This window comes from Canis lupus, chromosome X (assembly GCF_003254725.2).
Source record: "Canis lupus dingo isolate Sandy chromosome X, ASM325472v2, whole genome shotgun sequence".
NCBI classification, from domain to species: domain Eukaryota; kingdom Metazoa; phylum Chordata; class Mammalia; order Carnivora; family Canidae; genus Canis; species Canis lupus.
Window position 1 is genome coordinate 120981724 of NC_064281.1, and position 24550 is coordinate 121006273.

At 35.6% G+C, this 24550-nt stretch overlaps 1 protein-coding gene across 2 annotated transcripts in view; it reads right to left on the reverse strand.

The window, feature by feature from the left end:
• GABRA3 (gamma-aminobutyric acid type A receptor subunit alpha3) overlaps positions 1 to 24550 on the reverse strand; it is a 309468-nt gene that overhangs the window by 222228 nt on the left and 62690 nt on the right. For both annotated transcript variants that reach the window (XM_025460685.3, XM_025460684.3), the window contains exon 2: positions 5217 to 5391. In XM_025460685.3, coding sequence (XP_025316470.1) covers positions 5217 to 5356 — 140 coding nt within the window. In that variant the 5' untranslated portion in view covers positions 5357 to 5391. The remainder of the gene's footprint in view (positions 1 to 5216; positions 5392 to 24550) is intronic.

Genomic DNA, 24550 nt, shown 5'->3' on the forward strand with positions numbered 1-24550 from the left:
CAATCGGAGAAGGACAAACATTATATGGTCTCATTCATTTGGGGAATATAGATAATAATGAAAGGGAATAAAGGGGAAAGGAGAAAAAATGAGTGGGAAATATCAGAAAGGGAGACACAATGTGAGGGACTCCTAACTCTAGGAAATGAACTAGGGGTGGTGGAAGGGGAGGTGGGTGGGGGGTGGGGGTGACTGGGTGATAGGCACTTGATGGGATGAGCACTGCGTGTTATTTTATACGTTGTCAAATTGAACACCAATAAAAAATAAATTTTAAAAAATAAATATAAATCTAAAAAATAAAAAATAAAATAAAAGGCAACCGTTGGGAGGGGAGAAGATATTTGCAAATGATATATCTGATAAAGAGTTAATATTCAAAATCTATAAAGAACTTATCAAACTTAACACTCAAAAAAAAAACAATCCAGTTAAGAAATGCACAGAAGACATGAATAGACATTTTTCCAAAGAAGACATCCAGATGGGTAACAGACATGAAAAGATGCTTAACATCACTCATCTTCAGGGAAATAAAAATCAAAACTACTAAGAATTATTACCTCACACAGGTCAGAATGGCTAAAGTTAACAACACAGGAAACAACAAATGTTGGTAAGCATTCAGAGAAAGGGGAACTCTCTTACACTGTTGATAGGAAAGCAAACTGGTGCAGTAACTCTGGAAAACAGTATGGAGGTTCCTCAAAAAGTTAAAATAGAACTACTCTATGACCTAGCAATTGTACTACTAGGTATCTATCCAAAGGATACAATAATACTGATTCAAAGTGACACACACACCCCAATGTTTTAGTAGCATTATCAACAATAGCCCAATTATGGAAAGAGCCCAAATCTTTTTATGTTTTTTTAATTTAAATTTAATTAGTTAACATATAGTGTATTATAAGTTTCAGAGGTAGATGTTAGTGATTCTTAAGTTGCATATAACACCCAGTACTCATATCAAGAGCCCAAATTTCAATCAACTGATGAATGGATAAGGAAGTCTCTCTCTCTCTCTCTCTCTCTCTCTCTCTCTCTCTCTCTCTCTCTCTCACACACACACACACACACACACAGGAATATTATTCAGCCATAAAAAGAGAATGAAATCTTGTCATTTGTGAAGACATGGATGGAGCTAGACTGTACTATGTAAAGTGAAAGAAGTCAGTGAGAGAAAGAGAAATACCATATAATTTCACTAATATATGGAATTTAAGAAACAAAACAGATGAACATAGGGTGAAAAAAGAGAGAGGCAAACCATAAAACAGACTTTTAACTGTAGAGAACAAACTGATGGTTACTAGAGGGGAGGGGAGAAGGATAAGATGGGTTAAATAGGTACGGGGATTAAGGAGGGCACTTGTGATCAGCAGTGGGTGTTATATGTAAGATGAATCACTAAGTTCTACACCTATTATTACATTGTATGTTAACTAACTGGAATAAATAAATCTTGAAAAAAAGATAAAACAATGCAGCAAATGGATTTTTTTCAACACACAAAATATCATTAAGAAGGTATGAAAACAAGCAGACAAAAAGAAGCAGCTCTGCCAAGTATCAGAACTACCAGTATATACCACATAGTTCTAAGTTGTATTGGTTTCTTTATTTCTAGAAAATACAAATACAGTGCTAACCCTAATATTTAGAGCCAGGATTTTAGTAGTCTCATCCCTCCAAATCAGAATTGCCCTGAACTTGGAAGAAAGTAATCTCCCTGAAAAAGTTTCTAATGCCCATATATTAAATCTAAGCACTATTTTGGCTTTTTCAAGGATTTCTTGAAGTCTTCTTTAATATAAGTACTAAAAGGTTTGGCTATCTGGTTTCCTAAGCACCAGTAGGATGTAAACAAACCAGTGTAAACAGGAGAGGCTACAACTAACACTGAGCATGAAGATATAAGAAGAAAAAGACAAATACAGAATTAACATAATGAATGTTCTTTATGATGGTCATAAAGTCACAAAGAGAAGGGACTATTGTGTTCAATATTTTTATTTAAGATTATAAGATGCAATATATTCTTAGAGAACTTTATTCTCAGAATTAAAATTTAGAGGGCTTCACACTTGAAGAAATAAAGGTCATTTACTTAGAACTTCCATCTTATTTAGACCATCTATCAGATACATGACAAGTTAATAAAATAGAATTAGTCTGTTTTTCCAGACTGGATTAAAGAACAAAGAGGGCCTCATTGCCCAAACTCCTAAGGACATGTTAATCCAGTTCTGTAGCCCTCAGCCTCAAAAATTATTTCTGATGGATAGAAAGACTCATAGTGTATTAAGTAACCCTGCAAAAATAATTAGGAATAGGTCCTAATACTTTCAAGAATACAGGGTAGTAACCAAGTGTAAAACAATAACACAAAAGCCACCATTAAAGAATAAAATATCCTGTGTAATACTTAAATATGTCAAGGTTTAAGAGGATCATTTCTAGTAATAATATTCTCTGAACGAGATAGGGTTTTAAAATCAAAAGAAGTTTAATAGAGCTGAGGAACACAGAGTTTGAGGACAGGAGAACTAAGAAATAAGTCTGCAAGATAGGTAGAGCCTGGGTTACAATGGGCCTAATAAAATCATGTTAAGGAATTCAGACTTTAGTCTAGGGACAATAGGATCCTGTTAAATGACTTGGAATAGCTGTGATTCAACCTGCATTGTAGAAGAAATATTGGATACGGAATAGAGGTTAGTTTGGGTGGGAGCAAGACTTTAGGAAGTAAGACCAACTAGAGACTTTTGTAGTAGTCCAAGTGGAAGACAATACTGGATCAAACTAGAGTAGTAGCTGGAAAGTTGGAGAAGAGTAAATGAATCCAAAAGATGTGGGAGGTAGAAATTACATATGTTGATGAATAATTCAATCTAGAAAGCAAAGGGTAAAAAATTGGGAAAGATAATTCCAAGTTTCTAGCTTGAGCAATGGGGTGCATACTGGTGCTATTGACTAAAATAAGGAAAATGGAAGATAAGCATATCATGTTTGTTTGTTATTTTAAGAGTAGAAGAGGGCGATAGAGATGATGAAGCTAATTTGAACGTACTTAAAGGAGTTTATGGAATAGCCAAGTGGACATGTCTAATAGATGTTGAACATAGAGGTTGACACTCAAGACAAGTTAGGAATAACAATTGAGATGAGAGTCATTGGTATATATAAAAGGTCATGGGGATAGATTAAATCACCCAGAGTCTGTGCGGTAATAACTACTAGAACAAAACAAACACCAGCATATAAGTGAACAAAGGAAAAGAAGATTACCAAAAAGACTACAAAAGATATTTATATCACAAAGGCCTTTAATACAGCTGTGTAATATTGTGGAAAATACTATAGAAAACACAGCCATAAAAGTATGAAGAAAATCAGGTGTAGTATTCACTACTGGTACTATGTCCAGATCCCTTTTACTGGGCCAGTGAAACTATCTCTCTCCTACTTCAGAATATTAACATTGCCTGAAGGATGCCACCTTGCTTTAAAATGCCTGGAAATGTATGCCTTCCTCCAGGTAGCCCACAGGCAATGGCTGATTAGGAAGAGACTATAGGAGAAGTCCAGCCCCTTGCCTGAAGGTGGGCCAAATCTGTAGTGCCATTCGTCTCGGAGGGGTCAAATAGAGGCTACTCTTCAAGTGAAATCACATCTTTGGTTTACCTTTTCCCCTTCTCTATGTTGCTTTCCTTGCTTCATTTACAAGTTTCTCTTAGAGCACTCTAAATTATTCGCTTTTGAATACTTGTCTTAGGCCCTGCTTCTAAAGAATTTATTTTTCTTTTTTCTTTTTTTTTCTAAAGAATTTAATCTAAGAAACAGAGAATTGTGATGTCTCTGAAGTAAAAGAATTATTGTTAAACCACATATTTTTATGTTATGCATGTTTATATATGTGTGTGTTATTTCATAAAAAAAAAGAAGTTAAGGAGGGAAGGAAGAATAAACAATGCTAAATGTTGCTACATGCTGCTAAAAAAGTAAAAAATAAAAAGTTGAGTAATATAAGAACAAATAAGTGTTCATTTTAGTAACAGAGCCAACATTGGCTATCTTGGTTGCAGGGATTGCTTAAAAGTCATGAGCTTGCTCAAAGAGTTAAAAATAGACCTGCCCTACGACCCAGCAATTGCACTGTTGGGGATTTACCCCAAAGATACAAATGCAATGAAACGCCGGGACACCTGCACCCCGATGTTTCTAGCAGCAATGGCCACGATAGCCAAACTGTGGAAGGAGCCTCGGTGTCCAACGAAAGATGAATGGATAAAGAAGATGTGGTTTATGTATACAATGGAATATTACTCAGCTATTAGAAATGACAAATACCCACCATTTGCTTCAACGTGGATGGAACTGGAGGGTATTATGCTGAGTGAAGTAAGTCAGTCGGAGAAGGACAAACATTATATGTTCTCATTCATTTGGGGAATATAAATAATAGTGAAAGGGAAAATAAGGGAAGGGAGAAGAAATGTGTGGGAAATATCAGAAAGGGAGACAGAACGTAAAGACTGCTAACTCTGGGAAACGAACTAGGGGTGGTAGAAGGGGAGGAGGGCGGGGGGTGGGAGTGAATGGGTGACGGGCACTGGGTGTTATTCTGTATGTTAGTAAATTGAACACCAATAAAAAAAAAAAAAGTCATGAGCTTGGAAGTCAGGCAGCAGCATGGGAAGAATGGATGAGAGGTAAGTAGAGAAAGTAAAGAAAACTGTTTTGTCAGAAAGTAGGAGTGTGAAAAAGAGGAAATACTTAAGGCACTATTTAGAGGGCAGATTTTCAAACTTAACATGGGAGCTTCTAGATCACATTTATATGCTAATAAGACACAGCAAATAAAAAGGGACAAGTTGAAGATCTAAGAAAGAAAAAAAAAACAATTGAGTGCAAATGGCTGGAGAGAAGTGCTTTTAAGATGTTGCAAAGGGAATTTCAGCATGGACTAAGGAGCTGCTCAAGAAGACCTTTGAGATCTATTTCTACTTTGAGAGTCTGAGTTGATGTTTTAAATATATATATATATATATATATATATATATATATATATATATATATATATAATGTTTAAGCAGCAGGAACTAGTGTACCTGAGTTCATCTAGGAAAAAAATAAAAAGTTTTGGTTTAAGGCAAGAATCTATCACAGTTTTCTTTTTTTTTTTTTTTTTAAGAGGTAAGGGTTCTTACCCGCCAATATCCTGCTTCACAAAATCCCCAGGTTCTTGTCGTCTTGATTCCCCTTGGCCAGTTGTTCCAGGAAAAATATTAATCAGGAAAAGAAGCCCAAGGATGATTGTGTAGAAGTGACTCATTTGTGTGACTATCATCTTCTTAGGCAACAACTTGGAGAGACCTGTGAGATCTGTGTTTGGGGAAAAGAGGAAGAAAAAGGAGTAGAAGACAAAAAAAAAAAAAAAAAAAAAAAAAAAAAAAAAAAAAAAAAAAAAAACAAGGTAAAAAAATATATATATTATTCAACTGTATTAGAGTCATTTAACTTCCCTAGTATCTAGTTACTAAATGATTAATATGACAATCCCCTTTCCTCGGTTTATAAATGCCACCAAAATTCATTCCCAACAAACTCCTTTCTTGAATATACCAAAACCCATTCAAGAAAGAGTAAAGAGCTCTAAATCACTAATTCAGTCTTAGGTGGCAGTTTCATCTCTTTCCCTGTTTCCTCTCAGCTTTAGTTACTTTTTCATAATCCAAGAGTTTAAAAGAATCTCTCATGTCTTCATTTTATTTTCCCCAAATCCCATTTTATCTTTACTCACAAATATCTTTGCCATAGTTAACTGTGTAGTATTGTAGAGAATATTATAAGACCTGAACTCTATAGCATTTTTGAGATTGATTCTCATTTCAATACAGTTAAGCAATTTTCTAAAAGATCAAAGGTCTTGGAGTAGATGAACTGTTTCCTCTGAAATAGGATGTTTCCCCGTAAAGATATTTGAGGGCAAAGTTAACTCCATGTAGGGGCCACAACATAAGAAATCCAAGTCTATTCTCCTAGTACAGAAGACTCAAAAAGGCCAGCAAATTATACTGATGATAGAATTACGTGATTTAGATTTGCCTATGTTCAAGGCTATTTTATGAACTCTGGACTGGTGGACATTTACCTAAGACATGGAGTTAAAAAAAAACAATATAACAAACATTAAATGGTCTCATTCATTTGGGGAATATAAAAAAATAGTGAAAGGGAATAAAGGGGAAAGGAGAAAAAATAAGTGGGAAATATCAGAAAGGGAGACAGAACATGACAGACCCCTAACTCTGGGAAACGAACTAGGGGTGGTGGAAGGGGAGGTGGGCGGAGGGTGGGGGTGACTGGGTGGTGGGCACTGAGGTGGGCACTTGACGGGATGAGCACTGGGTGTTATTCTGTATGTTGGCAAATTGAACACCAATAAAAAATAAATTTATTTGAAAAAAAAGACTTCTCATTTGGATAGCACAAGAAAAAAAAAGGAAAAAAACAATATAAAATGGCACTTTCTTGCTCTCTCTGAAGATTATGGCTTCTTTGAATCTGATACATTGCCCACTTAAAGGAGACCTAATTCTGACCCAATATCATATTCTTTTTAAGTTATATCAGTGGTTTAACTTCCAGTGAGAAAGAAAGGATTTAAAAACTTTTTTTCCAAGGAAAGTTTATGCAATTGACTAATATGTAATACAGATACATGCTGGAGAGCTATTACGGTTGATGAGAAAATGAAGAACAAGTCTTTTTAAATTTATCCCACCCCCAAAAAAGTAGCCACTAGGCTCTATATTCAATTGTCTTCTTGAATCTTTGTGATGAGAAAACATCTATTCTTGAGTTGTTGCCTAGGCATTTTACAGTATGGCAACCTTGCACATACCCAGAGTCTGGACATTTAGATAAGGACCCAAGCTTAGGATTCCCACCACAAGTTTCTGCTTTGCTTTTCCCAAGGTATCTTTTAAAAATAACCCCTTAGAGTTGAGCCCACAAAAAGTTAGTGATCTCCACCTCAACCACTTTATAAGTAATAGATGCTCGTAATTCTGCTTTCTATCTCTTGCTAGCTTATGACCTGACCTTCCCCCCAGCTCATTTTACTGCCCAATTGTGGGATTTGTAAGTAAATAAATCTTGTGACTTTACTTTTTATGTGTGAATGTATTAAAACTGCACCTGCAATCAAAACAATCCCAGGGTTTTCACTTCCCCAAAGTGGAAGCTCAGATGCTGGGGGAGCTACCTGTCGACCTCATATGGGTGGCTTGTGCCTCTTAATTTATCAAGGTATAATCTTCATATTCTTAATACACGAGCTATGGTTCTCTCTCAACAGAATCTGGTACAGGCATAGAAAACTATGATACTGGAGAAGATGAACTTTTGACATGAGAAAGTGTCCACATTACAGATAAAAATAGTCATAAAATTAGGTTGTATCTTATAAAATTGCCAATATTTGACAATTTTTGTTTTACAAAAACAGCAAATTTTTATGGTAAATCTAATATATAGGCTGTGGCATCCATGATTCAGTAACTACACAAGAGTTAATGCTTATTTTACAGAAATGAACAAACAGTACAGTTCAGAAAAGCATAGTATATAAGTAAGAAAATATGGTACATGAGCAGATGATTCTGGGGCATGAAAATCAGCTGTAGTATGAACAGTAACCATGATATATGCTTAACCATCCACAGTGCTTTAGCATACCCTAATGTTGTATGATTACATGACAAATGTTAATGCTCAAATAATCATAATACAAAATTGACAATTACCCTATAGGAACAAAAACACTTGGTACACGGTATGAAGCCCAAAATGCAAAAATAACCCATGGAATATAAAAAAGAACTATGATGGATCCTCAGAAAACCTAAGTATATGAGCAATAATCCTGTGTATAGAAGAAAACAGCTATGCTGCATGAGCAAAGAAAACCATAGTGTGTGCTCAACTACACTATCCTACTCTATACTATGGATCATGATTATGGTAAACAAGCAGCAATTGTTCTCACACTAAGAATAGATGCAAATGATACAGAAGCAAACGTTTATGATTTGGAAGAAGAAAACTATGATATATCATATGATGCATAAGAGGACAACAATGTTATATATACTCAGACTAAGGTACATGTTTGCATAACTATGAGAAGGCAGCCGTCACATATAGAGGAGGTTGGACATAATATGTGTCCTCCAACTACCATAACATTTTGTTAACAAACATCATTATTATAATGCATGTGAAGACATGTATGTATAAAACCATTTGATCACACTATATGTCAGAAAACCAAAGTACGTGAGCCTAATGATCACCGAACAAGACAACAGAACCTTGGTAAACACTTCCTTAAGACATTATACATGATCAAAAGCATGCCACTTGACTGTTGCACAATAATGTGAATACTTAACACTATTAAACTGCACATTTAGGGCAGCCCATGTGGCTCAGCGGTTTAGTGCCACCTTCAACCCAGGGCATGATCCTGGAGACCCTGGATCAAGTCCCATGTCAGGCTCTCTGCATGGAGCCTGCTTCTCCCTCTGCCTGTGTCTCTGCCTCTCTCTCTCTCTGTGACTATCATAAATAATAAATAAAAAATAAATAAAAATAAAATAAAAAATAAAAAACTGCACATTTAAAAATGGTTAAGATTTTTATGTGCTTTTTAACCACAATTAAATTTTTAATTAAAAAAATTGTACTGGAACAGGTAGCCTTAGCAAGTTAGCAAATAGCTACAAAACAGTCACCAACTGTGGCATGTATACACAGAAATGTGGCACATTAGCAGTAACTAGTATTAAATGAACATGTATCCATGACACATGCTCAGATGACCAGCAAAGAAGAGCAAACAAGGACTGTAAGACAGCAGACCGTAGTGCAAAAACTGTAATACTTTAAAGTCTTTAAACATGATAAAGTATCCATGTAGCTATAGATAATTATAGTATGCTTAGAGATATTTGGTATATCAGTCCTTAACCATAATGTGTGCACACACTGTGTGTATCATAGCAACCATGATCAGGAATTAAGTGACATTGTTTAGGAGTAGATGGCCATACTTGTGGAGTAGACTGCCATGGTGCAGGAACAGAAGGGCATGGTCCAAGAGTAAGCAGACATGCTCAAAATTTTTCTCACTGCAGTAGAGAGATAAGATATAGATGCATGTGGCCACAATGAATAACTAGTATCTCTTTAGTAATGATGACCAATAGTAAAGAGCTAGCTATAACATATGAACAAAGAAGTATAGCATACACACATCCATGGTGAATAAACTGAAAATTACAGTAAAGGAACATCATATAATGCCATGGATATTTAAACAACTATGCTGCACAAACAGAATGTAACCCTAATACTAGTTTTAAAATTAGTATAAAGAAGCCAGGCCACATTGCAAAAGCAGACAACCATGACATGTGCTCCTATAAGTACAGCACATGGATAAACACCAATGACATATGAACTTACAAACAATAAGCATATTCAGATAACCATGGGCACAATAGCAGATGCCTGTGAAAGAAGCAGGTTGACTATGAAATAGGAGGGGATAACCTTTGTGCAGGCTCAGATAATCTTGGTGTTAGAATGGATTATCCATGGTACATGAACATACAATTATGACACATGCTCCAGCCACCATAATACCTGATTGCACAGCCAAAATAGCAAATGATCAACCAATTCACTCTGCTCAAGATCTAAAGGAGAGTACAAGTAACAAACCAGAGGGAAATACTATCTATAAACTTACAAATTAATATCTCTATCCAAGATATGTCCTGAAACCCACACCTGCACTTAGATGTCTGAGAAATAACATGTTAAAATCTGAGGTTCAGATATTCATTCACCTCCGCACACATACAAAAACACTGTCCCCCTGTAATCCCTTAATCTCAGGTAACAGTAATTACCCTTCCATTTGCTCAAAGTAAAAACCCTGATATCATTCTTGACTCCTCTTTTAATCTCATATCCCACATTCAATCCATCAACAAGTCTCATTGGTATTCCATTTAAAAAGAAACATATCCAGGGATCCCTGGGTGGTACAGCGGTTTGGCGCCTGCCTTTGGCCCAGGGCGCGATCCTGGAGACCCGGGATCGAATCCCACATTGGGCTCCCGGTGCATGGAGCCTGCTTCTCCCTCTGCCTATGTCTCTGCCTCTCTCTCTCTCTCTGTGTGACTATCATAAATAAATAAAAAAAATTTAAAAAAAGAAACATATCCAAAATAAAACCACTGGTCATCACCTCTGCTGCTACTACTTGGGCTCAGCATCTTTTGCTGAAATCATTGTAAAAGCCTCTTAATTGGGCTTGTTGACTCTGCTCTTGCTTCCTTAAGTCTTTTCTCTATATAACAGAGTGAACTTTAAAAGTGTTAAGTCAGATCATGTCTCTCTTCTGCTCAAAATCCTCCAATTGCTTCCCAGGTCAAAAGCCATGTTATGATCTACAAGGACCTACAGGATCTAATCTCCAAATAGCTGGCTAACCTTATCCTCTTCTACCATCCTCTGTTACTCACTCCACTTCAGCCACTGTGACCTCCTTGCTGCCAATTGGATATATCAGGCATGTTCCAGCTCTAGGGCCTTTGCCTCCACTGGGAATGTTCTTCATCTAATTTCCACATAGTTTGTTCCTTCTCTCACTTCATGTTTTTGCTCAAAGATCACCTCTCTCAATGAGGCCTATCTAAAATTTCACTCTATCTAAAATTTCAATCTTTCTTCACATCCTGGATACTTCCTATGCAGTTGCTCTATTTTTCATCATTTGCACTTCTAAGATATATTTCATGTTTTTTGTTATTGTCTGTTATTCCAGTATAATACAAGCCCAACAGGGACAAGGAATTTTGCTTATCTTATTCACATATATATGCCCAATACACAGAAGAATGCCTAATAAATAATGTATACTTAATAAATAGTTAATTAATGAATGTTATTTTGAAAAAGTCACATCCATAAATGGGGTAAAATAGTATAAAGATCACCTTCATACTACCAGATCAAGAGACTACTCAGCATTACCAAATACTAGTCATGTTAGGCTTTAAAAGACTTCCTACTTCAATGTAAAATGGGAATAATAATACTCATAATCTAATTCTAGATTAAATAATATACATAAAATACCTGACCTGCTACCAGGGACGCCTGGGTAGCTCAGTGGTTGAAACATCTGCCTTCGGCTCAGGGCATGATCCCAGGGTCCTGGGATAGAGTCTCACATCAGGCTCCCTGCAGGGAATCTGGTTCTCCCTCTGCCTATGTCTCTGACTCTCATGAATAAATAAATAAAATCTTCAAAATAAATAAAAAAAAGACCTGCTACCAGGATGAGTTTGCTGTTAGATCCTGTCAACATACAAATTCATTTTATCACAAACTTTTGAGCATCTACTATGTAAAAGGCATGGACTTCAAATGGGATTCTTAAAACTTCTTTACCTCAGTGCCTAGAAACTACCAGATACTAACACTCTACCCACCAGCACCCCACTTGGATGCTATGAGGCACTATCTGCCAGTACTTTACCTAAACAGAGGCATCGCAATTGTTGCTACTCACATACTACAAAACTCTGACATTTTGTTGCCTCAGTTTGAAACAACAGTTTCATTTAAGGCCATCTAATTCCACTTAGCCTCAAAGTACTACCATTATTAAAAGCTCTGGAGCCAGAAACATCTTAGTGCCAATTCTTGACATACCACACAGAAACCTGACATTGGGTGAATGATTTGACTCAACATTCTCCTCTATAAAATGTTGATAATGATAATACTGCCATACAGGAGTGTTATGACAATTAAATGGAATAATTTGTGGGCAGAATTAAGCATTATGTTTGACATATAGTAATCTTTGGTCACTATAAAATGCAGGTCAATTCCTTGACCTCTTGCCTTCCAATGAGCCTCGGCTTCACCCTAATCCAGTCAAACTTTCTCATGGTCAAATACTAAATCTTGTCATTACAAATCCATGATCTCAAATAACTATATGACCACATCCTCTCAACCCTACTGTCAATTCTTCTACCCTCCCAATCTGTAATACCTTGATCCCACCACCTTCAAATTGCCCATCATCACCTTCATGTTATTTCCTTTCTTGCAGTACTTGTTATATACATAGTCTATAATTTTTTTTATTTTTTTTATTTATTTATGATAGTCACAGAGAGAGAGAGAGAGAGAGAGAGAGAGAGAGAGAGGCAGAGACACAGGCAGAGGGAGAACCAGGCTCCATGCACCGGGAGCCCGACGTGGGATTCGATCCCCGGTCTCCAGGATCGCGCCCTGGGCCAAAGGCAGGCGCCAAACCGCTGCGCCACCCAGGGATCCCCATAGTCTATAATTAATATCATTAAAATCATTCTCTGGTATGTATCTTCAACACACTTGCCTCTCTCTTACTCTGTTGTACCTGCCTGGAAAAACATAAATCAGCACTGGCCACAACCTCCTCCTCTGAAATTCCTTAAACTCCATATTACCACCCTAGTTATACTACACCTCTGGCCATTTCTATTCTATCTTCTTAGTGGGCTTCCCCTTTAGAGGGAACCCTCTAAAACTTTAGGTTCCCTGGCTTGGGATTAATACAATTCAAAATATATCCCCTATCAGACACGAATGATGAAATATCTATAACCTCTACCCATAAAAGCTTAAAACATCTGCAGAGAACAGAATATTATGAATAATAAACCAGGAGACTTGAAAAAGAATCAAATATAACTTCTGGAAATAAAAAGACTTTGAAAAGTCAAATGTATATCTTAGCAGGACACATGTTACATATAAATAGAAACAGATTGCATATCTTTTACATTAGAAGAGGAGAAAAAATAAAATGACTTAAGAAATGCCAATCAAAATAAGAAATAAAAGAAAAAACATAAAATAAGCATGCTAAATAGAAAACATTAAAAGATGGTAGTTTCTAACTCAGATATATTAGCAACTTTAGTCTCTAAGGCCCATTTGAAATAAAAAGATTATCAGACTAGATTAAAAATACTAAAACTAAATTATCTGCATGTTGTTTATAAGAGTCATATCTCAAACACAAAGGAACAGAAAAATTGAAAGTAAAAGTAAAAAGTAATGCTATGCAAATATTAACCAAAACACTTTTTAATATTCAGAAAGTAAAGACTATAATTCAAAGGCTTATTAAAGATAAAGAGGAAAATTCCATATGGTAAAAGGTTCAATTTAACAAGTATAATAAAATTCTATACATCTAATAAGACAGCTTTATTATTTTTTTAAAGATTTTATTTATTTATTCATGAGAGACACAGAAAGAGAGGCAGAGACATAGGCAGAGGGAGAAGCAGGCTCTCTGCAAGGAGCCCAATGGAGGACCCAATTCTGGACCCCAGGATCACGCCCTGAGCCAGAGGCAGACACTCAACTGCTGAGCCACCCAGGCATCCCTAATAACACAGCTCTAAAATATGTAAAGCAAAAATGGAAAGAACTACAAAGAAACATAGACATATCTATGACCATAATGGAGTACCTTAACATACCTCTTTCAGAAATTGACACATTAGAAAGCTTTTAAAAATCAGGATAGAAAAGATTTTAACAAGATGAATAACAAATCTGAACAATGGGAAATATACAGAATACTGTATCCTTTGATGGCAAAAATACACCTTATTTTTTTATCTCACTGGATATATTTACAAAAATGTACAAGACTATAAAATAAATTACAAATTTCAAATGATTAAAATAATATAGGATATATATACATAGGATATGGATATACATGAAACTCATGGCCAAATAAAATCAAAATACAAATGAGAACATCATAAATGCACAAAACCAAAATCACTATTAAAACTTAGGGTATGCAGCTAACAGTACTTAAAGAAAAAGACATGGCCTGTATATCAAAAAGAAAAAAAAACTTAATGAGGGAAGAAGATGATCAAAATAAGCTCATAGAGTAAAGATACTAATAAAGATGGATCATCAATTTTTGAAATAGAAAATAAATAATTTATAAAAGAGATGATTAAGAAAGCCAAAAGTTGATTCATTGAAAATAACTAAGAAGCAGATCATGTGCATAGTTCAGCAACTTTCTAACAACTCGTTTGAAGATTTAGATGAAATGAACAAATTCCTAGAAAAATATAACTCACTAAAACAGAATCAAGAAATTAGAGAAAATAATAGTCCTGTAAACAGTAAATAAATGGAAATAGTAGTAAAAAATATGCCCACAAAGAAAACCCAGGGCCCAGATGATTTAGCCAGTGAGTTTTGCTGAACACTCAAGGAAGAAATAATGTAAATTATATGTAAATTTATTCATAAAATAACAAAAGGTACAACATCTCTAAATTTGTGTTACTAGATTAACATAACCTTAATACCAAATCCTGACAATGACAGCATGAGAACAGAAAATTACCAGTAAAAATCCAGAAGAAATTTAGCAAATTGTATACAATATGTAAAATGAATAATACATCATAGCCAAATAGGGCTTATCCTAGATATTCAAAATGTTGAATATTAGAATATTAATTAATAAAATTCACCTACATCAACAGATTTTTTTTAAGTTATGACCATATCAATCAAAGTAAGACTAGAAGGGGATTTCTTTGATTTATTGAAGGGAATCTACAAAACAACATATAGAAAACAACATACCAAAAAAGAAAAATTATAAAAACTGTCCCTTTGAAATCAGGGACATAATGCAACTGCTATTCTAAGTCCTAGGTAGCAGAAGAAAATAAGACTAAGAAAAGAGGTAGTTTGGAAAGGAAGAAACAAAACTCATTACCTGGATATTCTATGACTGTGTATATAGAAAATTCTATATAATCAACAGATAAATTATTATAACTTGTAAAAGACTTTATCAAAATAGCTGGATACAAAATTAATACCCAGAAATCAAATTCTCAAGATGAATAATTATATATTTAATTTTAAAATCCATATGGTATAACATAAAGTTAAGAGGTATCATATGGGGGGGAAACTAACAAAGCAGGAGGGGAAAACTAATAAAGCAGGAAACCACAAATGTTGGAGAGGATGTGGAGAAAGGGGAACCCTCTTACACTGTTGGTGGGAATGTGAACTGGTGCAGCCACTCTGGAAAACTGTGGAGGTTCCTCAAAGATTTAAAAATAGATCTGCCCTACGACCCAGCAATTGCACTGCTGGGGATTTACTCCAAAGATGCAGATGCAATGAAACACTGGGACACCTCCACCCCGATATTTCTAGGCAGCAATGTCCACAATAGCCAAACTGTGGAAGGAGCCTCAGTGTCCATCGGCAGATGAATGGATAAAGAAGATGTGGTCTATGGATACAATGGAATATTACTCAGCCATTAGAAACGACAAATACCCACCATTTGCTTTGACATGGATGGAACTGGAGGGTATTATGTATGCTGAGTGAAATAAGTTAATCGGAGAAGGACAAACGTTATATGGTCTCATTCATTTGGGGAATATAAAAAATAATAAAAGGGAATAAAGGGGAAAGGGGATCAAATGAGTGGGAAATATCAGAAAGGGAGGCAGAACATGAGAGACTCCTAACTCGGGGAAATGAACTAGGGGTGGTGGAAGGGGAGGTGGGCGGGGGGTGGGGGTGAATAGGTGACGGGCACTGAGGTGGGCACTTGACGGGACGAGCACTGGGTGTTATTCTATATGTTGGCAAATTGAACACCAATAAAAGTAAATTATATATATATAAATTTATATAAATAAATGTAAATTTATATATATATATATATATATTTAAAAAAGAGGTATCATATGAAGCAGCCCAGGTGGCTCAGTGATTTAGCGCCACCTTCAGCCCAGGGTGTGATCCTGGGGTCCCGGGAGCAAGTCCCATGTCGGGCTCCCTGCATGGAGCTTGCTTCTCTCTCTGCCTGTGTCTCTGTCTCTGTCTCTCTCTCTCTCGCTCGCTCGCTCTCTGTCTCTCATGAATAAATAAATAAAATCTTAAAAAAAAGAGGTATCATATGATCCAGTAATTCTGTTACTGGGTATTTAACTAAAGAAAACCAAAAAACTATTTTCAAAAGATATATGCACCCCTATGTTTATTGAAGCATTATTTACAATAGCCAAGATATGGAAGCAATCCAAGTGTCCACTGTCCATCCATAGATTAATGAATAAAGACATGGTGTGTGTGTGTGTGTGTGTGTATACACACACACATACATACATACATAATGGAATATTAATCAGCCATAAAAAGAATAAGATCTTGCTATTTGCAACAACACGGATTAACCCAGAGGGTATAATGTTAGGTGAAATAAGTCAGAAAGAGAGAGAAGTACTGTGTGATTTCACTCATGTGTAATTTAAGAAACAAAACAAAGAAAAAAAATACAGGCAAATAACAACCAAAAGTGACTTTTAAATACAGAGAATAAACTGGTGGTTACCAGAGGGGAGGTGGTTGGGGTTGATGGGTGAGATAAAGGAGATTAAAAGCACATTTATCATGAGTACGGAGTAATATATATATATATATATATATATATATATATATATATATAATTGTTGAAACATTATACTGTATACCTGAAACTAATATAACACTGCATGCTAATTATATTTCAATTTTAAAAATCACCTAGGCCTATAAATAAATCTAACAAATGATGTACAACGCCTCTGTAAGATAAAACTATAAAATGTAAAGAGATGATGAAGACCTAAATAAATGCAGAAATACAACTTTAAACAGAATACTGTCAAGTTGTCAATACTGCTCAGTTTATTTTTTGACTGATTGGTCAGGTTTGACAAGCTGATTCTAAAATTTTGCATGGAAATGCAAAGGGCCAAGAATATCATTCTGAAGTCTTTTTTTAAAGATTTATTTATTCATGAGAGAGACAGTAGAGAGAGAGAGGCAGAGACATAGGCAGAAGGAGAAGCAGGCTCCTCACATGAGCCCAATGCGGGACTTGATCCCGGATTCCGGGATCATGACCTGAGCCAAAGGCAGACACCCAATCACCAAGCAACCCAAGTGTCCCTCTTTCTGAAGTCTTAAAGAAGAATACAGTAACAGGATTTTTTCTACTAATATCAAGATTGATTTTAAAAATTGTAATGGGCAGAAGGGTATTGATGCCAGGAGAGGCAAAGAGAAAAGTATATTCAGGAAAAAAAAATCTAGGCATATATGGACATTTGATTTATGGCTGAGGTAGCACTGAAGAATTGTCTGGTAAATACAGGATTTTCAATAAATGGTGCTAAGATCATTGTTTATTTTCATACCTCATACAACAATTAAATTGGAACCTTACCAAGAGCATGAAAAAATTTACTAAAGGTGGGTTGAAGATTTAAACATGAAAGTCAAAATTATAAGACCACATAATAAAAGTGAACTTCTTCACAAACTAAAGTAAGAAAATATTTCTTAAGCATACACAAAGTGTAAATTATAAAGGAAGCAACTAATAAAACAACATATTAAAATTCAGAGCTCTGTTCATCAAAAGACGTAAGAAAAAGAGTAAAAGAAGCTCATAAAATGGTATATTCTTGTCACACAACATACATTTAAATTAAAAAAAAAATAAAGAAACATCTAAAATATGTGAAGAATTCCTATAATACCATAAGAAAGAGAGAAAATCCAATAACAAAAATGGACAAAAGACTTGAAGAGGTACTTCACGAAAGAGGAACTACAAAATATTGTTTTCAAGAAAAAGTGTTTTATTAGTAATCATGGAAATTAAAATTAGAGCCATAATAAATTCTCATTACACCTCCATTGATTGACAAAAATTTTAGTCTCATAAACATCAAGTTTGACAAAGATATGAAGCAAAAGGAATTCTCCTACACTCTTGGCAGGTGTCTAAAATGTCACAAACTCCTTAGAGAAAAGTTTGGCAGTAGATTGTCAAGTTGATAACACACATATCCATGATCCACATTTCTACTGCTAGACATATGGGATAGAGAGTTATTTACCCATCTCAGAGCATATTTCAGAGAGGAAGGGATCGCAGGTAGACTCCTCCAGGAACAAAGGGAGCTGGCAGGTGCCACTCCCCTCCCCACCCCAGCATAAACACACAGCCATCTACAATAACCAGCCCACCACCTACACACCCTACTCTCATGCTTACACCAAGCCCTGGCCTCCTATGATTCAACAGACCCACCTTTCCCAGTCATGCTTGCCTCAGTGCTCTTGCTGCAGATCTCCATCCCCAGAAGACTGGCAAAAACACTGCCAACACTGTATCTCCTGACCCACACATTTTGCAGGGCCTCAATTCCACCAACAATAGGACGTCTCATTTCACAGGCAGACCAGCACACTCCTTGTTAAAATGTGCTCTGCTGTGGCTGGGACCAAACACTACCCACAACAGACAAAGAGAACCTCTGTGGATGACTAAAGGGGGTGCACCAGGACCCAAGAGCAGGGCAAGGGCAACACACACAGAGGACACTCCCTGAAGTGTCAGGTAATAGAGAACAGGGGACATTGCACTGCAGGGCAATTGCTACCTTTAAGAATAGAAGACACAGCTGACTTTCCTAACAGGGAGAAACAGACACAGAGAGTTATATAAAGTTAGGAGACAGAGGATATGTCCCAAATAAAAGCAGAGGACAAAACCACAGCAAGAGACCTAAGCAAAATGGACATAAGTAATATGCTGGAAAGGGAATTTAAAGTAATGATCATAAAGATACTCCCTGGACTTGAGATAAGAGTAGAGGACATCAGTGCGACCCATAACAAAGAAATAAAAAAGAACCAATAAGAGTTGAAGAACAAAATAAATGAAATTAAAAATATACTTGATGGAATAAACAGCAGGATAAATGAAGCAGAAGAACAAATCAGTGAAATGGAAGCCAGAGAACAGGAAAGAAATCAACCTGAGTATTACTTAAGTGAGAGGAAAAAAAATACACAAGTTGACTTAGGGAACTGAGCGACTCCATCAAGTGTAATAGCACTCATATTATTGGGATACCAGAAGAGAGAAAAAGGAGACAGCAATTTTATTTGAAGAAATAATAGCTGAAAATTTCCCAAATCTGGGGAAGGAAACAGCTATCCAGATCCATGAGGCACAAAGATCCCCCAACAAATTTAACCCAAGGAGGTCCACATCAAGAAACGTAGCAATTAGAATGGGGGAAAGTAGTGAAAAAGAAAAAATTCTAAAAGTATCAAGAGAAAAGAGACAGTTATACACAAAGGAAACCTTGTGAGGCTATGAGCAGACTTTTCAGCAGAAACTTTACAGGCTAGAATACAGTGACACGATATATTCAAAGTGCTGTAAGGGAAAAATCTGCAGACAAGAATACTCTATCCAGCAAGGCTATCATTCAGAATAGAAGGAGAGGTAAAGAATTTCTCAAACAAAAACTATAGGAATTCAGGAGCACTAAACCAGCCCTATAAGAAATATGAAAGAGGATTCTTTGAATAGAAAGGAAAGACATAAGTGAGAATATGAAAAATAAGAAACACAAAAGTAGTACAAATAATTATTTCTATAAAAATCAGTCAAGGGATTCACAAAATAAAGGATATAAAATATGACACCATATACCTAAAAATGGGGAGGCGGTAGAGGAGTAAAGAAAGGGCTTAAACTTAAGTGACCATCAATTTCATATAGAATGCTATATGCAGACGTTATATACAAATGTAATAGTAACCACAAATCAAAATTAAAAACCAGTAATAGATATGTGTAGAATAAATGATTCCAAGTATATCACTAACGAAAGCCAGTAAACAATGAAAGCAAGTGAGATAAGAATCAGAGAAAAACTACAAAAAAACATAAAACAAGTAGCAAAATGGCAATGCACACGTAACTATCAATAATTACTTTAGATGTAAATGAACTAAATGCTCCAATCAAAAGACATCGAGTATTAGAGTATATTAAAAAAAAAAAAGATTCATCTATATGCTGCCTACAAGAGACTCATTTCAGGCCTAAAGACACCTGCAGATTGAAAGAAAAGGAAGGAAAAAACATTTATCAAGCAAATGGAAGTGAAAAGAAAGCCAGGGTAGCAATAAGTATACTGGACAAAACAGACAATAAAACAAAGACCATAAGAAGGAAGTTTATAGCAATACAGGTCTACCTCAAGAAGCAAGAAATATCTCAAATAAACAACCTAACCTTATATCTGAAGGAGCTGAAAAATAACAAACAAAATCCCAAACCAGCAGAAGAAAGAAAATGATAATGATTAGATTAGAAATAAATGTTATAGTCAACAAAACTAAAAGACAACCTACAGAATAGAAGAAGATATTTGCAAATGACGATCAGATAAAGGACTAGTATCCAAGATCTATAAAGAACTTATTAAACTCAACACCAAAGAAACAAACAATCCAATCATGAAATGGGCAAAAGACATGAACAGAAATTTCACAGAGGAAGACATAGACATGGCCAACAACACATGAGAAAATGCTCCGCATCACTTGACATCAGGGAAATACAAATCAAAACCACAATGAGATCCCACCTCACACCAGTGAGAATGGGGAAAATTAACAAGGCAGGAAACAACACATGTTGGAGAGGATGTGAAGAAAGGGGAACCCTCTTGCACTGTTGGTGGGAATGTGAACTGGTGCAGCCACTCTGGAAAACTGTGTGGAGGTTCCTCAAAGAGTTAAAAATAGATCTGTCCTAGGACCTAGCAATTGCACTGCTAGGGATTTACTCCAAAGATGCAGATGCAATGAAACACCGGGACACCTGCACCCTGATGTTTATAGCAGCAATGTCCACAATAGCCAAACTGTGGAAGGAGCCTCGGTGTCCATCGAAAGATGAATGGATAAAGAAGATGTGGTCTATGGATACAATGGAATATTACTCAGCCATTAGAAACAACAAATACCCACCATTTGCTTTGACGTGGATGGAACTGGAGGGTATTATGCTGAGTGAAATAAGTCAATCAGAGAAGGACAAACATTATATGGTCTCATTCATTTGGGGAATATAAAAAATAGTGAAAGGGAATAAAGGGGAAAGGAGAAAAAATGAGTGGGAAATATCAGAAAGGGAGACAGAACATGAGAGACTCCTAACTCTGGGAAATGAACAAGGAGTGGTGGAAAGGGAGGTGGGCGGGGGGTGGGAGTGACTGGGTGACAGGCACCGAGGGGGGCACTTGATGGGATGAGCACTGGGTGTTATGCCTTATGTTGGCAAATTGAACTCCAATAAAATAAATAAATAAATAAATAAATAAACAAACAAACAAACAATGTGGAGGAAGAAAGAAAGAAAAAGAAAGAAGAAAGAAAGAAAGAAGAAAGAAAGAAAGAAAGAAAGAAAGAAAGAAAGAAAGAAAGAAAGAAAGGTTATAGAAACTAAAAAATAGTAGAATGAAACCAGGAATTGGTTCTTTGCAAAGATTTTTTTTAAATGCGGGATCCCTGGGTGGCGCAGCGGTTTGGCGCCTGCCTTTGGCCCAGGGCACGATCCTGGAGACCCTGGATCGAATCCCACGTTGGGCTCCTGGTGCATGGAGCCTGCTTCTCCCTCTGCCTATGTCTCTGCCTCTCTCTCTCTCTCTGTGTGACTATAATAAATAAATAAATAAAAATTTTTAAATAAAATAAAATGATAAACCTCTATCCAGACTTATCAAAAAAGAGAGAGGACTCAAACAAATCAGAAATGAAAGAGGAAAAATAACAACATCACACAAATACAATTTTAAGAGAATATTATGAAAAACTATATGCCAAAACATTGTACAACATAGAAGAAATGGATAAATTCCTAGAAACATATAACCTACCAAAACTGAAGTAGGAAATAATAGGAAATTTGAACAGAATGATTACCAGCAATGACATGAAATCAGTAATAAAAAAAAAAAACTCCAAACAAACAAAAGTCCAGGACCAGAGAGCTTCATAGGTAAATTTTACCAAACATTTAAGAAGAGATAATAACTATTCTTCTCAAACTATCCAAAAAAAAATAGAAAAGGAAAGAAAATTTCCAAATTCATTCTACATATCCATCATTTCTGTGATATCAAAACCATATAAAGACACCACTAGAAAAGAGAACTTCAGGTATACATCCTTAATGAACATAGATGCAAAAATCCTCAACAATATATCAGCAAACTGAATTCAACAACACATTTAAAAAAAATCATTTGCCATGATCAAGTGAGATTTATTCTTGGGATACAAGGGTGTTTCAATATTTGCAAGTCAATCAACATGATACATCACATCAATAAGAGAATGTATCAAGACCATATACGATCATTTCAATAAATGCAGAAAAAGCATTTGACAAAGTACAACATCCATTCATGATAAAAACTCTCAGCAAAGTAGGTTTAGAGGGAGCATACCTCAATATAATAAAGGCTTTATATGCAAAACCCACAATGAACATCATCCTCAATGGGGAAAATCTGAGAGCTTTTCTTCAAAGGTCAGGAACAAGAAAATGATGTCCACTTTCACCACTTTTATTCAAAATACTATAAATTCTAAACATAGCAATTAGACAACATAAGAAAATAAAAAGCAACTAAATCAAAAAGGAAGATGTAAAACTCTCACTATTTGCACATTACATGAGACTGTATAGAAAGCCCTAAAGACTACTTACATGAACTGATAAATGATCAGTGAAGTGATAGGCTAAAATCAATCCAGAGAAATCTGTTGTATTTCTATACACTAATGATGAAGCTGTAGAAACAGAAATTAAGAAAACAATCTCATTTAAAGTTGCACTAAAAATGTAAAATACTTAGGAAAAAACTTAACCAAAGAGGTTGAAAGCCTGTAATCTGAAAAGTATAAAACAACGACAAAGAAAACTGAAGATGACACAAAGAAATGGAAGGACATTCGATGCTCATGGACTGAAATAGGTATTGTTAAAATGTCTATACTACCCAAAGCAATCTACACATTTAATGCAACCCCTATCAAAATATCAAGAGCATTTTTCACAAAACTAGAACAAACAACGCTAAAATTCATATGGAACCACAAAAGACCCCAAATAGCCAAAACAATCTTGAAAAAGAAAAGCAAAGATGGAAGCATCATAATTGCAGACTTCAAGTTATATTACAAGGCTTTAGTAGTCAAAACAGTATAATACCAGCACAAAAACAGACATATAGGTCAATAGAACAGAATAGAAAACCCAGAAAAGTACCCTTGACTCTATGGTCAACTAATCTTTGACAAAGCAGGAAAGAAGATATAATAGGAAAGAGACAGTCTTTTCAGCAAATGGTGCTGGGAAAACTGGATAGCAACAAGCAAAAAAAAAATGAAACTAGACCACTTTCTTATGCACAAAAATAAATTCAAAACGGATTAAAGACCTAAATGTGGGACTTGAAATCATATAAATCCTAGAAGTGAGTACAGGCAGTAATTTCTTTGACATCAACTGTTAGCAACATTTTTCTAGATATGTCTCCTGAGGCAAAGGAAACAAAAGCAAAACTAAACTATTGGGACTACATCAAAATAAAAAGCTTTTACACAGCAAAGGAAACAATCGATAAAACTAAAAGGCAACCTATGGACTGATAGGATATTTGCAAATGACATATCTGATAAAAGGTTAGTATCCAAAATATATAAAGAACTTATGAAATTCAACACCCCAAAAATGAATAACCTGGTTAAAAAACAGAAAGACATGAAAAGACATTTCTCCAAGGAAGACATTCAGATGACTAACAAACACATGAAAAGATACTCAACATCACTCATCATCAGGGAAATGCAAATTCAAAATTACAATGAAATAGTATCTCACTACTGTCAGAATGGCTAAAATGAACAACACAAGAAACAATAGGTATTGGCGAGGATTCTCTCGTAGTGGGAAAATTCTCTTGTAGTGTTGGTAGGAATGAAAACTGGTGTAGCCACTCTGGAAAACAGTATGGAGTTTCCTCAAAAAGTTAAAAATAGAACTACTCTATGATCCAGCAATCACACTACTGGGTATTTACCCAAAGAATACAAAAATACTAATTCAAGGGGATACATGCACCCCTATGTTTATAGCAGCATTTTCAATAACCAAGATATTTCGGAAGTAGCCCAAGTGTCTATGGATAGATGAATGGATAAAGAAGTGATTACACACACACACACACACACACACACACACAGTGTAATGTTATTCAGCCAAACAAACAAATGAAACCTCGCCATTTGCAACAACGTAGATGGAGTTAGAGTACAACTCTAAGTGAAATTAGTCAGAAAGACAAATAGCATATAATTTCACTCATATATAGAATTTAATAATCAAAACAAGCAAAGGGAAAAAAGAGAGAGAGACAAACCAAGAAACAGACTCTTAACTAAAGAGAAAAAAATGATGGTT